This window comes from Apus apus, chromosome 1, assembly GCF_020740795.1.
Source record: "Apus apus isolate bApuApu2 chromosome 1, bApuApu2.pri.cur, whole genome shotgun sequence".
In the NCBI taxonomy this organism is placed as follows: domain Eukaryota; kingdom Metazoa; phylum Chordata; class Aves; order Apodiformes; family Apodidae; genus Apus; species Apus apus.
In genome coordinates, this window is record NC_067282.1 from 43,907,931 (window position 1) to 43,924,810 (window position 16,880).

At 40.9% G+C, this 16,880-nt stretch overlaps 1 protein-coding gene across 1 annotated transcript in view; it reads left to right on the forward strand.

Moving 5' to 3' along the window:
• The first annotated feature begins 201 nt into the window (after window positions 1-201).
• The window catches only part of SLAIN1 (SLAIN motif family member 1), a 47,135-nt gene continuing 30,456 nt past the window's right edge, over window positions 202-16,880 (forward strand). The window contains exons 1-2 of the mRNA XM_051608402.1: window positions 202-701; window positions 3,994-4,133. Of these exons, the coding sequence (XP_051464362.1) occupies window positions 202-701; window positions 3,994-4,133 (640 nt within the window). The remainder of the gene's footprint in view (window positions 702-3,993; window positions 4,134-16,880) is intronic.

Sequence of the window (16,880 nt, forward strand, 5' to 3'; positions counted from 1 at the left end):
GCTGACGGGCGGCGCAGAGGGAGCGGGGCCGGGCAGCGGGCAGGGCCGGGCAGCGGGCCGGGCCGGGCCCCCAGCGCGGCGCTCTCCGCCGCCCCCGCCTCCCCGCCGCCCGCGGGGCCGGGGCGCTGCCCTCCGGTGGCGCGGCGGAGCAGGTGCCGGCGGCGGCGGCGGTTGCGGTGGCAGCGGCGGCGGGCCGGCAGGATGGAGGCTGCCTTGCTGAAGCCGGCGATGATGGCGGAGGTGAAAGGGAGCGGTGGTGGCCCCGCCGTCAGCGCCGAGCTGGAGGTGAAGAAGCTGCAAGAGCTGGTGCGGAAGCTGGAGAAGCAGAACGAGCAGCTCCGGAGCCGAGCCGCCGCCGCCGCTGCCGCCGCCACCGCGGGGGCCGCCGGCCCGCCCAGCCCGCACCTGCTGCTGGCCCCGCCGCCGGCCCCCGCCGGGCTGCGCCCCGCCAGCCCCCCCTCGGCGGCGGGCGCCGGGGCCGCGCCCTGCCTGCCCAGCCCGGTGCCCACCCTGCTGTGCCCCGCTGCGCTGGGCCCGCCCGAGCCCCTCGCCTATTTCAAGCCCTCGCCGTGCCCGCCGGCGGCCGGCGGCGGGGGGCAGGAAGGCGGCGGCGGCGGCCCGGGGGCGGCGGCCACGGTGCTGGACGAAGTGGCGGTGCTGGAGCTGGAGGACGGCTGCTGCGGACAGGACGAGGATAGCTGGTACATGCGGCTCGGCCCTGCCCTCCCCGCCCGGGGGGGTCTGTGCCCCCCGGACCCGCGTTCCCGGCCAGCAGCGCCCACCCGGAGCGGCTGCTCTTCTCCGGGCTCTGAGTAGCGTTAGTCCCCAAATCCGCTTGCTCTCGCGCTGCTTAAACTTAAATCTTCCTCTTTGTTTTTATTTCTTCTTCTTATCGTTATTATTATTTTTATTGTAAATCTGAATGGTGCCACCAGGGCGGTTCACCCGGGCCAGGGAAGGCGCCCGCGTCCGGGATGGTGTCCGGGTGGGCGCTCAACTCCTCCATCTCGCCCAGGGGTTCGCGCCCGTGGCGGGAGATTCGTGCTCGTTTTCCCCCTGCGGGGAGGATCGCCAGTCTTTAATTTCAGGTCTCAGCCTAGTTTCAGCCTCCTGTTTACATAAGGAATTAAAAATAGCGGAATTGTTCCGGCAAAGCCTTTATCTGAGCGGCGCTGCCTCCCCATCCTAAAATCTTCGCCCAATTGTCTCCCATCTTCAGGGATTTGGGAGGGCTTTTGTCTTTTAGACATTGATCTAAATGCTTGGTTGTGTATCCTAAGTGCCCACGTAGCTCCAAAAGGCACTGCTGGGTGCTGGTAAATTGAACGAACAGCAGCCGAATAAAGCGGAAAATAAGATTGCCCTAGAGGAATGATTTCGCCCACTTAAAAACAGATAGATAGATGGGGAAATTACAGACTAGAGATATGAGTAAGTAAAGTAAGCCTGGTGCCTCAAAACTTGGCAACGTGAACGGATGTCATAGGGACACTGCGGGAATACTATGGAAATCATTAGCTGCCTAACCATGTTAAACAGAATTGATGCTCAACTGTTTTCAAGTGTCAGTAGTAAAATAATAGGTTACATTAAAATAACTGTCAAAGCTTCAACGTGTTTTTGGTGGGGTTGGTTTTTCAATTGAGCTGAAATTTATGTCAGCTGAAAATAAGTGAGGTAGATGTGTGTAAACACCCTCATTTTTTTGTAGAAGAGAAAGGATTTAAAATTTAATCTAAATGTCATAAGTATTTCTCGAGTGCTGGTTGGGTGTATTTCATGATACAAGTAATTACCACGTTGCAATTTTGGAAAGTTGCTTTTGAGAATCATAAACAAATTGTATGGATTTTTTTGTCAGGGTTTTTTCATTATGTGTGCTGTTAGACTCTGCAGGGCAGATCTGGGGTTGTTGATTCAGACTTGAATCAAATTTTACAGCAGTCCTAACCTGTAACTTTCCTTCGTATTAAGGAATACCGGATTTGTTTGATCCTGTCCTGTTAAACAAAATCTGTTCCCCCTTTACATTTCAAGGTGGTAGAAAGTAATTATTTTATGTATCTCAGTAAAATTTTCCACTTGATTTGCCCCCTGGGAGCAGCATTCCTAAATGCTTTGGGGGGGGGGGGGGCGTGGAACTTACCTGAATGTCACACATTTATGTGTTCACAGGAATAATTTGGTAACAGATACTTGTTGTCTAATTTTTTCCACCAAGAGTGAGTTGTTTTAGCTGTTGAATGGTTGCAGTTCAAGGCTAGATCTCCATTGTTGTCTGTGAAAGGTCAACTGTGTGATGCCAGCTGCTTGGGGCTTTTTGTTATCTTAGTCTTTAAAGCAAACTGCTGTCTAGAAAGCCAAAGACCAATGTATGTCCTAGTTGTTGATTAGTGATTTTAGGCCTTTTATACCTTTGGGTTTTGGTTTATCTTAGCTGCGTTATAAAAAAATTACAAATTGGCATCATTGCAGGCAAGTCAAACCTGATTTGCTGTTCAGCTTTTTGCACAGATGCCTGATCACTGAAAATTCATCAGTCCGATGTTTAGCTTTTGAAATGCTTCTGCAGGTTAACACGAAGGCTGAAACATTTCTTTTTTAGTCTTTTTGTTTTTCTCACTGTCAGTTTTTTAAGTGTGTGGTGAGACACTGCAGAAGTCGGGGAAAATGGGTTCTCTGCTCAGAGAAATTCAATAGTTGATCTCAGCTGGGATTGTCAAGAGAGGTAGCAATTGCAGTGAGGATATTTATTCCTTGTGAGCTAGACAGAGTGCTGATCGACTTTGCAGAAAAAAAACAACAAAACACCCCCTAAAAAAAACCCACAACAAAACCAACCAACCAAACAAAAAACCATCAGGCAGACATGGGCTAGCAGTTGCTCTCTGGGGACCTGGGTAGCTGCTGACCCAAAAAACCCTGAAGGTGAAAGGCTGCTACCTGCTAGTGGTCCCCTAAGAAGTTCAGTCTTTGGTTTTGCCTTCTGCACCCCCTGTGTGCAGGTCAGGCTCCTTTGCAGCCCGTGGAGTGTTTTGCGGGTGCTTGAGAACATGCCCGTCTGACCGTCTGTGGCCCCATCCATCAGAAGTGGTCAGGCCAAGGAGCCACAAGCTGTCTCTGGCAGCCAAGAATAATTCCCTTCCCGGGAGGTCTGTGCCCTCCCAGGTGAACTGGCGTCTGCTTGTGGCTGCTAATCTGCAAGGGCAACAGCAGCTGTGCAGGTCCCAGCTTCAAGAATTTCCCCATGAAGTCTCCTTTGATACCTGGCTTCCTGATGTGCTTGACCATCTGATTAATTCCCTACTCTTGTCTGAGAGTGCACGCACACGCACACGCGCGCACACACACACACACACACACACACTAGCTTTTCTTGCCTTTTCTTAAAACAATTTTTTCCCTGCTGGAATTTAGTACTGAAATTGGATTTTCATTGTTTCTCAGTAAACGTTTTGTAATCTTGAAAAATCTGACTTGTACAACACTGGTTCATCTGGGAGAAGATACTAAGTATCAAAAATCATAATCAGCTTGACAAGATGATTTAATTGTTAGAGGTAAAAGAATGAAATAGAGAACAGTAAAATTGTGATTTAAAGGTAAAATCAAATGCTGGAATTACCTGATCTCCAGTACGGATAGATATATGCATTTTTGGTGTCTTTTCAGCTCCTAAAGCATATGAACTTCGAGCAGTGCTGAAATTCAGACTGTGGTAATGATGACATGTAAAATTTTTATGAGAAGTTGTCTTGAACTTTGATTTGATGTGCCAGACCTGTAGAGTTCATCTTTTGCCACCTACCTTTCTGAGGAGGGAAGAATAAAACTAATGTAAACTTTTCTACTTAGTAATATTTTTTGTTATTAGATACCATATTGCAAGGCATTGCACTGTTATACATTATTAGTGGTCAGGAAATTGAGAATATGGAAGTAAAGTTTTAAGTACGGCATATCTTGCTGATAAGTGTGTGTATTTTGATTAAGGTTGTACGTCTTGCCTACCAAGACTCTCACTCCTCAAGAGAAATCACTGAGTCCTCTGCAGTGGTGCAGGCGTGTTCTGGATAATCCAAGTCCTGAGATAGAAGCTGCAAAACGTTCCCTGTGCTTTAGACTGGAACAAGGTAATCTTATTTTTGGAATTTCTGTACTAGCAAGAATTGTTATTTTTGGTCTGGTGTTTCACTCATGTTTGATGTTTTTCTCAATTTAGCAAGCTTTACAAATGGCAGGCATGCAGTTTTTTCCTATGTAACGCAAGTCTTCCTCCACTACACAAATGCCAACAATTTGGTTGCAATTTTTTTCTGATTGTGTGTTTTTAAAGTGTTCTTCTCCTTTGTTATCCATTTCTTCCCCTGCATAACTCACGTCTTTTAAACTTGTCAGTTTTCATCCATCCCTTAAAATAGTGGACCTCTTGGCAAGAAAACTTTGATGCTGTCTGTATTGAGACTTTCAAGACCTGTGCCATTGTTGTTTTTTTTTTGTAACGTCAAAGTTACCATGGTGCTGTAAACTAGTAAAAGCATATTTTTGTCCACATCTAATGTAGTATCAGGACTTTGCTAAGTACAGGAGAGACCAAGAAGAGCTGTAACTTGACTGCTAGCTGTGTTGGGCTCTCAGTAGTCTCAAGTACTGGGATCAATTTCCTGACTGGTGCTAGTGAACTCGTAGACTTATATCTGGGTGTGCTGAATTTTGATCTAAATAAATACCAACCAGCATTATTTTTACATTTTACTATCTAGGATCCCATTAAGATTGTCATAAGTGTTATTGAAGAAAGTTAGTAAGGTAGGATATTATCTTAAGGTTTATAACTCACTACGAATGAAGAAGTAAATGAGCAACGAAGGAAGTAAAGCTAATGACGGATAATATGAGCATATGATTGTATAAGCTAGCTACAGCTGTCATTAAGAGAGATTGAGCATGTTCCAGTATCTTTTGGAGGATATGGACTGCTATGGATTAGTCTTATCCAAAATCAGGCATCTGACAGAATCAGTCTTTGAAGACATTTATTTCTTCACGTTGACTGTAAAAGATCCTACAATGATTACTGTCCTGGCAATATTTAGTCAAGCTCATTGCCTAAGTTTAGGTGGGCCAAACTGTGCTTCCTATGTTCATAATTATCGCACCTAGCTTTAGCATGGAATTGGGCTCATAATTTAGACACCTGAGTTCAGGCACCTGTAGTGTGAGCTGGGTGTCCATGCTTAGAAGTCAGGGGGAGTTTTGTCCATGTTGGCCTTGAAGTGAAGTCAGTAGCTGTCCTGAGTCCGCTGACAGCAATTGGTGCTGAACTCCCATCTGGTCCAGGGGGGAGTCCTGAAGGTACATCTGTGTGGTATAGGGCATCTCAGTCTGGAGCTGAGTCTGGCATAGAAGCTCAATTTAGGAGCTTTTTTTTTAGCTCCATTTAGATGCCTCACATAAACATCTGGTGCCCTTTCAGATGCCTTGGTTACCGTGGTTTCCACTCAGGATCAATACAGACCTTTCATAGGTGCTGAGCCTTATCTGTCATCCCTTTGATAATATTGTGGCTTCCCAAGGGCCTCTCAGATGGACAGACACATGTAGGCATTAGCAACAGAATCAAGTCCATAATGGGAATGTAGAAAAAAAACAGAGGAGGGAATGGCCTATTTTTCCCTTACAAGGTTATTATTTAAATTTACTGGGCAATTAAAGTAGATTTATTGCTTCAAATCTCTATCATTACCAGTTCAATTTCTGTCAGTGCAGAAGTCACAGCGAGTGACATGTCACAGTGAATTATGATGACAACAAGTTGCTTTGATCCATATGTTTTATTAATGGTGATTGGTTCTTGAGCTCTGTAAAAAGTTTCTCTGAAATGATATGCTTTGTGTAGAACTCATTATGGGCACAGTATATTTGAGGAGGGAGTGGACTCCTATTTCTACTGCAGCAATTCTATGCTAAAAAGGTTCAATTAATAATTCAGACTTCATTAACTCCCATATTTTAAATATTTTATTTTTATCAACTATACTTTTACAAATAGTATATAATAAGCAAATGTCATATGTCTTACCCTAACTTTGTAGAAGTTGGTTTCACGATATTTATGTCTTCCTCAGTTTTGAAACCAGATGAGAGTATTTTGTGCAAATCTAATAATTCTCTTTTTAAAGTACAACACACTTGTTTAACCTGACTTTCACTCATAAGTATATGTGTATAAATACATACACACTTTTTTTTTCCTAATTCTAAAAGTGACTTGATAAGGATGATGTACTTCTCTGGTACTAAATTTTCAAACTTTGTACTTGTAAGTTGAACAGTGTATTCCCTTTTTAACCATATGCCCTGCAAGGGCATTTTAGAGAGATTCTGAAGTCTAGTTGTACCTCTTCTGTTTGGCACTGAGGCAATGGTAATACTGAAATACTTGAGAATTACTAAATGCATAGTCAAAAAACATTTATAATGTACCAATGTGTGATTTCTGAAATGGCTTATAGGTAGAATTAGCTTAGTAATGTAATCCGTGGTGCATTAGTCAAAAATTAATCCAGTTTAGATTGCCATCGCTCTTTAGGCACTATAGTGTGCGTAGAAGTAAAAAGCAGTGAAAATTGATTTTTGTCTGCAGAATCAGCATATCTGAATAAGTGCACACAGAGGGAAGAGCTGTGAGCCAAAAGATGTAAAATTTTGCCATGTGATGTTTCTGAGTTTTAATCACTTTTCCTTATTTTCCCAAGATTTTTTAAATCTGCTCTTTTACTCCTGCTCAGGTAAATTTTATTACATGATATCCCAATTTAGTTGAAAGTATCCACTTGTCTGAAATATCCCAGTGTTAGGAAAGATAATAATAAGGCTAAAAGTCTTGAGAGGCTTTTGCCAAAGCAGTCCTTGGCAATGAAATTACACAATGACTACTTGGTCTTTCTAGCTGGAGAGTCACTTGAGTGATGCTATTTTACTTTTCACCTCCTTGTGCTCAGCAGCCTGCTTCTTTTCTAGTGAAAAAGCTGGTTTTAAGTATGTCATGGTACAAGTAAGATTTCGTCTTGGCATAAATCTTTAAGGGTATAAGCAGAGTGATAGTCTCCAGCAGGTAGTTCTTCTGTGAGCCAGTGTGAGGACTTGGGTGAGCTTCTCAACATTGCACTGGTGTACCACTAAGTAGGTGGTAAAGCTTTTATGGTGTTTATAATGAACTAGGCTTATTACAAGCTGTGTTTCTGTGGATTAAGCATGCTAGCTTTAAGGAGGATGAAAGTTAAATGTAACCTCCTATGATAAGATCTTTGCTTGGAATTGTTCCCGTTTTCCATGAGCACTTTGGAGGTTGAGGTTGTATTTGTGTTTATTTTTATCTCTGGCGTGACCTGGATCACTTCTTTTTTCTTCCCTTCTTCAGTCTCCTTTTGTTTGAAAGCTTTCTGGATGGCTCTGTTTTCAGCAGTTCTTTGTCTACTGTATGTTCAGTTCCTTCTCCCTTTGGTTTTTAATCTTCCTGTCGATTTTATTTCTTTACTTTCATTCAAATCAACATGGCCGCTTAATAGTCTTAACAGTGTGGTGAAGTTTCTTCTGTATTTTCTTGGTAGTAGATGGACATGGTGGTACATACCAGTACTAAGCCCAGTGACCAGAGGGATGTGATGTGTAAACTTCCTAGCTGGTGCAGAGGGGTTATACCCATCTGCAATAGATGGGATGGTGTTGATTGACACCATGGCTGAAGATACCCTGTATAGCTTCACTTCTGGAAAATGCTTTGAAGCAGGCGGGTGGATAAACTGAGGGGTTAAGAGGCTTAGCAAGGAGTTGGTCTGTAGGAGCTCAGCTTTTATGCAGGGCTTGAAAGCATATCTCTTCCAATTCAGACTTCCAGACAGAAAACTCATCTTTCTCGCAGAATATGAAGTATTGGCTAGATTCAGAGCTTGGCTTAGATGAGTTCTTTCTCAGAAATGCTGCTTCAGATGCTTAAAAAGAGTAGACAGCAGAAGTCTGTAGGTTTTGCAATTGGCTTCACTAATTTGTAGTAAAGTCTGCTTCATTTCTTAAAAGGAATAATATACTTCAAGATTAGTGCTGTTAGGTCATCTGTGGATGAAACATATCCATTGTAGTTTCTCTCAAATTGCTGATACCACAAAACCCAAGAAACTCATCAGTGAAATGTAAGCCTTTATTGTGCTGGATCCCAGTGTCACATATCAATTAAGTCTGATGTCCAAATATATAACATACCTGGAAAACAAGGGGAGGGGAGGAGGAAAACCAAAGCAAATTATTTAATTTAACAGTATTAAATTCGTTATACCTGTAACAAACAAACAAACAAACTTTCAGCTGGTAGGGCCCCATGCAGAAGGTCTTACCTGAACGTGCAGCTTACACAGAAGGGGGTGAGGTTCTGTCCAGTTCTTCTAATTCTCTTTCCCATCCCAGGAGTTCATACTGCAGTTGTTTGGATTGAAGTCTTTAAGATATAAAATATATTTCATCAACTGTTATGAATTTCTGACATAGGGAACTTGTACACTGTAGTCTCTTAACAGCAGAAGCAAACAGAAAATAGTGTAAATGGATGAAAATTTTGTGTGTGTGTGCTTGAGCTGGATCCAGTGCTGCACCGAGTGCAGAGTGGGAATTTTTTTTTTTTGCTGTCTACTGATGAATCGGAGAGGCATGCTATAGCACTGAAGACTGAGTTAATAAGATTTAATGCACCTTTCTTATCCTTATTTTTCATATGTAATTGAGGTTAAAGTTTTATGTAACATGCTTTTGGGGTGGCAAATGATAATGTACTGAAGCTTGCGGATTATTGGATTGTTGTTGGCATCATAAATAATGACGTTTCTGAAGCTTTAGAAGATATGAGAGAAGTGACACCATGGATCTGGTTCTTTTCTTTATTTGTTTCTGATAATAAAGGGTGATGAGCAACTGTAATTTCTATCAGCATCTGCGCACCTTTCACAGAATGTGACGTCTTGGGAGGGCAGGACGCATAGCAGTCTTCTGCTGCAGTACAAGCATAGTGCTCAGAGCACATAGATACACACAGGAGTTATTTTCTATTAGATTTTATTTATTTGAAGTAACCTGTTATAACAGCTGCATAATTCCAAGTAGTTCTTAGGGGTTTTGCAAATGCTGATAGCACTGGATTTTTTAACACAGCTGCTGAGGATGATTTGTGTATTTCAGTCGGGAAAACTCGGGTTTTATATTCCACTTAGGAGCGTGTGCTTGCATTTCAAACAGAAGATTACTCTCTAGCACTGGAAGATTTCTGCTCTGCAAGTACACTTCAAGGTAGAAGTGTTTGGTTGAAGACCCTTATGGCAACAAATGCATGAAGATCAGACACTTCACTTTTTATTCATTTCACAGATACCTCTTGCCTTTTAGCTTTTGGAAATGACTTCTGCTTTTTATTAATTTGTAATATGCATGCTATTTAAGAATTTCATTTCATAGTTGGAGATTGATTGTTGTAAAGCTCAATTAAATACTTTCTTAGAATTGATTTCTGGTTGTCATGATGCAAGAAAATGCTGAATTCTGCAATCTGTGTAAAGGTTGGTAGAGAGGTTTTGTTGGATCTTACCTCAGTTGAGAAGATACCCATCCTGTTTTAGAATCTAAGTATTCTATTAATCCATGCTAGCTACTGAACCAGGCCTGTCAACTCATCATGAGTCATTAAACAGCTAGAAATACTGTCAAATACTACTTGAGGATTTCAGTAGGCTTATTTAAAGTAAGAATACCAGTACTCCCTGGTTTGGTTTCCAAAGAATGCAACTACTTTCCTTGGCAGAAAATCTTAGGTTTTAGTAATGAAACTGTGGGCACTTGAAAGCTTATCCTCTGAAGATGTTTTTTCTATGGAAAAGAGAACCTTCTCAAAAGTGACCTGTTCTGCAGGCTGTCATTTCATTTTTTCTCCTGATAGCCTGTGTCTCTGCTTATTGTTTGCTAGCTCCCAAATTATTGTTACAGGTTTTGTCTTACATGCTTGACTCTGTTTCACTGCCTTTTTTTGATGTCTGCAGAACCGAGCTGGGAATAACATTTCAGACTGTAGATGGGCCTTCCCATGTGGTATATGGAGGTAGCACTGTGTCTTTACTGAAATGTTACGTATTTCTGCATTTTCACTTTGAGGGAGCACTTTGGTTCTTGTCTTCAGAGTGCTTAATCTTTCTGGGAAGCTTTTGTTAAGACTGTTTTATGCCATAACTCCTAAGCATCTTTTTGTTGGTCACTTCTAGGAAATAGCCCACAGTCTTGTAAATATGCCATATGGTCTTTCACCTCGGCAGCTGACCTTGCAATTTAATATACTAGAAAGAAGTCAATTGTCTGCACTTGCTTTACCAAGTGTTCCACATCCAGCATATCTCTGTTCATATTTTGTGGAAATACATTTACACTAGTAATTTGCTTTTACCTACTGATCATTCAAAACTTATTGGAATAAAGTAAAACTCATTTTGCTCTACCCAAGAATGAAATGTAATCAGTAAGCTCAAATCTAACAAGTTGAGGCATGGACATTCAGATTTTCTTAATCTTTTTTATGTTGAGACAGAGGATAATTTAATACAAATGATAGAGACATTCAAGTTAATAAAAATGAAAGTCCCTGGTCTCTTATATGGTTTTCTTTCCTGAACCTCCTCTATAAAGTACGATTTTCTTAAATTTGCTTCTAGGTTGGGTTATGTTTGTAAAATTTGTAATTACAGAAAACGTTTTCATGTGGAGTATTCACTTTGGGTGGGGGGGGGTGGGTGTGTGTACCCTAAGTCATTCTTAAAGTCTTTGAATGTGGCTTGATCAAACACGAAAACAATACTTCACACTTCTGAGCATACTGAAGAAGAAGAGCAGTGTAAGTCTGCCAGCAGGACAAAAAATTGCTTTTGTCTGAAAAAAAAGCTGAAATCTAGGTAATTCTTTGAAAAGCATTTGCAGCAATATAAATATTACATTTTTACTAATTTTAAAGAATCATGAGAAAATCAGCCACAGAATATACTTTAACATGTTCTTTTGTATTTTATTTTGTGAATGAAGTATTTGGCCGTGAGATGGGATGAAAAACTGACGTGAGGTAATGTTTATTTTAAAGTGACAACTGTTGGCTTAGATGTTAGTTTATTTTTCTTGGTTTGGTTTTGTTGGGTTTTTTTTATTTATTGTCTTATTTTTTTAATTGTGTTACCACAATAAAAAATGTCACATAAACCAAGACACAAGAGATACTGGATTGCATTCACTGATTAAAATTTGGGTCACCATTACCACTTCTATAATGCAAAGTACCTGAAAACTGATTCTACCCATCTAGTTGAGCTGAGTTTGTACCCACCTTGTAACACCAGAGAAATCTGTCTGGCAACACTGTTTGGGGATAGCTTCTTCTTGAAAGCTGATGGCTGAACATACTCTCAACCCTGTGTGCCCCCATGCTGCGGAAGGGCATTGCAAATGCATTCTGAGTTAGAATAATTTAAGTTTTCCCACCTTTGGAAAGACAGCCAGCTTCTCCTGCATTCACTTCTCTTCATTTTTTAGTACTAATGTTGGCCTTCCTATCTGTATTAATTTAGGGTGAGATGACTTTTACCTTGAAGTGCACATTTCTAAAATGGTTACACATAGAGGCAAAGGTGGCAAACCCTGATTATATCTTCACATAGTCAGATCAATTCTACTGTAAGAGTTGTGTCCTCTGCTACATTGGAGAGAGGATGAGTTAATTTCTCATTTAGTTTCATCTGCAGCTGCTGGAGGAAAGATTGTTTCTGACTAAATATGGTAAGCATTAGTAACTAGACAACTCTTGTTAATTGTTGGCACTAAAAGTTATTAGTTTAATCTAACATTAGTAAAAAAAACTAGTTGTCTGTTGACAGAAGGAGCCAAATGGCAAATCATCCAACCTCTCTTACTGATCATCCTGCTGCAAGGGACAGGATGATGTCTCATGACCTGCTGACTGCATTCTTCTTGATTCACTCCAGGATGCCATTGGCCTTGGCCACAAGGTCACGTGGCTGGCTCATGGTCATCCTGTTCTATCACTGGGAAACCTGTTCCTAGCTTTGATAACACTCACAGTAAAAAAGTTTTACTCGTGATCAGGTGGAATTTCCTATGTTTTAGTCTCTGCCCATCACCACTCCAGCTGTTTCTCACGTAACACATCCCAGTCCCCTGTGAGGCCTGGCTATCCTTTGTGACACTGTTGGTCACTTTTGACAGCTTCACAGCCTGTTCTTGTTATGTTGAACACTGTCTTGTGTATGGTCCTATAGTTCCTCCTGTTGCATCCAGTTATCTTAAACTCTGGACAAAGAGGACAAGCCATCTCCTGGCATGCCTTCACACAAACAGTATTTAAGTTACCATTACAGCTGATAGAAAGACGGGGCTGGGTTTGGTTTTCTGTGTACATGATGCTGACACCTTTGAAATGCCTTAACCAAATGTCTAAATGCCATGAGATACCTATGTGTAGGCAGTTGAATTGAGTTGTAAATCTCCATTGACTGTGATCAGATATTAGATGCAAAACTTGGGGACATTGAAGACACTCAGAGGAAAGGTCTGGGGTATAGCGAAGAAGGCCTGAAACAATCTTAGGAGAGAAGACTGGTTTCTTTTTCTCCTTGGAGATACATGTGCTAGTGTGTGAATTTTTTTAATAAACGTTTTATCAGTAATGGAGTTAATCTCTTCAACAATACATTTATTAATATCACAGGTGACTTTAATACATAACCTGTTAATTTGATGGAAGTACTGACGGAGTTTTGGAAGGAAAATTTGTAATTATTTTCTGATTGATTCTTGATGTAGCTTCAGGCTCTAGCTTTTAAATTATTAGTATGTTGGCATTTGGCTCTCAAGGTTTTTCATACAGCAGTATTTATTAATTATTTTGTCTTTTCTGTTTAGAATGGTCATTCAGGAGTGGCTCATGTAATGTACTTCCAATTTTTTTGTGCTCAAGATACTACCATATTATAGCCTTAGTAAGATAGTAGTATTGGGCATTAAATCTTAAGAATTTGCATCTGACTGAAAGGTGGGGTTTGTTTGTTTTTTTTAATTTTAGAGTTGTTTACCACTTCTTGATTTTTGGCTTCAAGCAATTTTTCCTTCCTAACATCTCTTAAGTCTGTTGTGGGTGCAGGGAAGAATTTTGTGGCCTGTAGTGCGTGGGTGATAGCAATTTAGTAATCTGTTGTGTTGTTGCTTGCAAATGCAGAGGACTGGGCTCAACATCCTAACACCTTAAGGTTTTTTCTTCCTAGAAGTCTAAGCTGTACTTGAAGTAGCTGTGTGAGACACTAACAGGCCTTTATTCCTATTTCCCAACCCACAGGAAAGGCAGAGGAGAGGGCAGTATTAGGTCAGCATGAAATAGGACAAGCTGAAGTGATGGAAGGAGTCACTGCTTCAGCCTGTTTCTCTATGGTGTCATCAGTTTTCTTTTTTTGCCATTTCTGCTTCGTGTGTTGCAGTCCTATAGCCAATGTTAGGAGTGCCTCATGGTTGTTTCAGAGCATCTTTTGAAACACTGGATGTGAAATAATTTGCTGTAATCACAAATGGATCTTTATAACTATTTAAAAAATTATTTGTAAGTAGGCACATATATTCTTCTTGTGTTGAACTTAGTGAAAAATATTTTGGGCTTGGCTTTTTTTGCCTATGTGGATGCTGATAAATCTGAGATAATTACTTGGAATAAACAAATGTGTTTTTTAAGGAATAGCTTGAAGAAACATCTCAAGTGTTGTTGTCCAAGTCTGTTTCTGCTTACTGTGGAAATGACTAGTTTTGCTCGTGAAAATGCTTAAAATATACTGTAGAGAGCCTGACACGGCCCAGATTTTATAACCCAGGAAGGTTAAAACTGGAACCCCTTGCTTTCTAAACCCCTGCTGCAATAGAGGAGCCTGGGTGCGGCTGGATCCAGTCCTGGACATGTCACAACTCAGACTGGGCAGCCCAGGGGGATTAGGACTGAACCCCCTTGCTTTCTAGACTTCCTTCAGACAGCAGCTGAGGTGCAGCTGGGCATAAAATCCTTCTCTTAGACCTGGTCTTTTCCCAGAGAGAGTAAATGTATGATGGTCCAAGTAAAAGCTCTACCACGTAATACCCCTTGATCAGATTCAGGTGCAGCAACACACAAGGTCTGTTTATAACAAATAACACATTATTACACTAGTAGGAGTTAATATTGAGCAACCTAAACAAAACGTTTGAATTACTTAATCTTGTTTATGTTATGGTAAAAGACCAACAATATTGTATCCCAGTAGACACATTTGGATTCCTTGTGGGATGTAATTTATTATCCTACAGTATTAAGAGAAGGATGAGAAATTTCCATTCTGAGTCTGTTACTTACAGAACAAGTCCCTTACCTGTTGTACTTACCTCTGTTGCAGATTGTCATGTACAAAAGAAAAAAGAATTATAGCAGAAATTTTGAATTTAGGAAATGTAATTAGCTGTATTTTTCCTGCAGCTATCTGTTCACCTGAGGAAAAAATTACATCTTTGGTTTGAATTGTTGCTAGCCTATCTGTTCTGTGCTATAGTGCATGTCCACTTAGAACTGTTGTAGATCATGCATGCCATGTGGAAATGAAGTTATTAACTGGAGCAAAATCCTAGCTACCTTCTCTGAAGTAGTGCTCTGACCACTAGATGATAGATTTCTTTTGTTTTACCTGTACTCTAATGAGTAGACTAAAGGAATAGTACACCTTATGTTGTAGCTGAGCTCTGATCTGAGAGGAGAGTTGAACTGATACCTGTTTTTTAAGTCAAGCATAGAAGGGTTAAGTGGCCTTGCTTCTCATCCTAGAGGAATCCTCTAAGTGTAGACCTACAGAATAAAAGGCTGACAGCACTGCTTCATCTTGCTCTGTTTTGTGAATGGTAGCTGAGTCCTTGAAATCAATATTAAAAAATCTGGTTTATTTCCTAAAATAAGCCTTTGAACATGTTTTCTTTTGCATGTTTGTTTGTTTGTTTTTTATTTGTTTACACTGTAGTTGAATATTTGGCCCAATTATTATAAATTTTGAAGCATTTTAGCTGATGTAATTTTAATTTTTTTTAATATTTTTTTTTTCCTGTAAGTCTGTCCAGCAGAGTTCTGTGAGGCTGCTGTGATTGCAATGACTCAGCTCCTCTAATGAATGCAGAGGAAGATAAATAAATAGGATGGCACTGATGATGTTAGTTCTACCAGTACAAAGAGCAAAGACTCAAGAGATCACAAAGCAGCTGTTGTTCTTTAGGGGGTGAAAACAGCATTTCCAAAAGAGGGGATGTGCTGCTATCATTAGGGTTTTAAAACTGCATTTAGCAATTTAGAGGCATCTGATGTACAGTTGCAAGAGATTAGGGTGATTTATTTCTGCATCAAAAAAGCCCTATTAGGTTAACTGGTTTTGAAAACAGACTTTCTTCAGGCCTTCTTTGAGATTGGCAAATGTGACCCCCATCTAAAAGAAGGGCCAAAAGAAGGATCCAGGGAACTACAGGCCTGTCAGTCTGACCTCAGTTCTGAGGAAGGTTATGGAGCAGGTCATCTCAGGTACCATTATGCAGCATGTGCAGGAGAATCAGGTGATCAGGCCCAATCAGCGTGGTTTTATGAAAGGCAGGTCCTGTTTAACAAACATGATTTCCTTTTATGACAGGGTGACCTGCTTATTGAATGAGGGAAAGGCTGTAGATGTTGCCTATCTTGATTTTACTAAGGCATTTGATACTGTTTACCACAGCATTTTCCTAGAGAAGTTGGCTGCTCGTGGCTTGGATGGGCATACTCTTTGCTGGGTTAAAAACTGCTTGGATGGCCAGGTCCAAAGAGTTGTGGCAAATGGAGTTAATTCCAGTTGTGTGGTGTTCCCCAGGGCTCAGTGCTGGGGCCACTCTGGTTTACCATCTTTATCAGTGATCTAGACAAGGGGATAGAGTAAATTTGCAGATAAAACTTAAGCTGAGTGGAAGTGTTGTTCAGCCTGAGGGCAGGGAGGCTCTACAGAGGGACCTCTACAGGAGTGGCTGAGGAAGCTGGGGTTGTTTAGCCTAGGGAAAAAGAGGTTGAGGGGAGACCTTATCATTTCTCTGCAACTACCTGGAAGGACCTTTCACCACTGTAAAATTAACCTGAGACAAGAATCAAGTGAAGTATCTCCAGCCTTAGGGTAGGAAGGGAGGGTAACTAAATAAATAGTAATTTTTAAATGGTGTTATAATGATCTTTCGTAATTGACATCTCATGTACTAGATAGAAGTAGTAGAAAATTTATAGTAGTAGAAGTGTAGTAGTAAAAAACTCATGTTGACCCAAAACCTATGGAGATCACTGGATGTCTTTAACTGACTTTCTTTTAGTTTGTGCATTATCCTTACATTAGGTCCTTAAGGTATTTCACCTACTATTTGTATGCTTTTTGGATGAATGTTAAATAACTTTGAGAGGAATCTCCTTACATTTGAGGTTAAAAACATGATAAGCTGAGGTTCAGTATTTATTGGTTCCCACATGACTCAAAATACAGTAGGTTTATGCTCTTAATTTGGCTGAGTGGTCAGTACAAGCTGTTGAAAATTCTGAAGCTTGATTCCCTGTAGTCAGAGGCTTAGCTTGAGGAAGATCTGGCAAAGGTTGCTTTGACAGCACAGGGTTCTTGTGACACACATTACCGAGCTACATGTGGTATTGTTGCCATTATACAATGGTTGGGAAGGTCAGGTCTGTGCTGGAGATCCAAATGTAGCATACTTTTGTTCATAAAGAATGTGAAAAT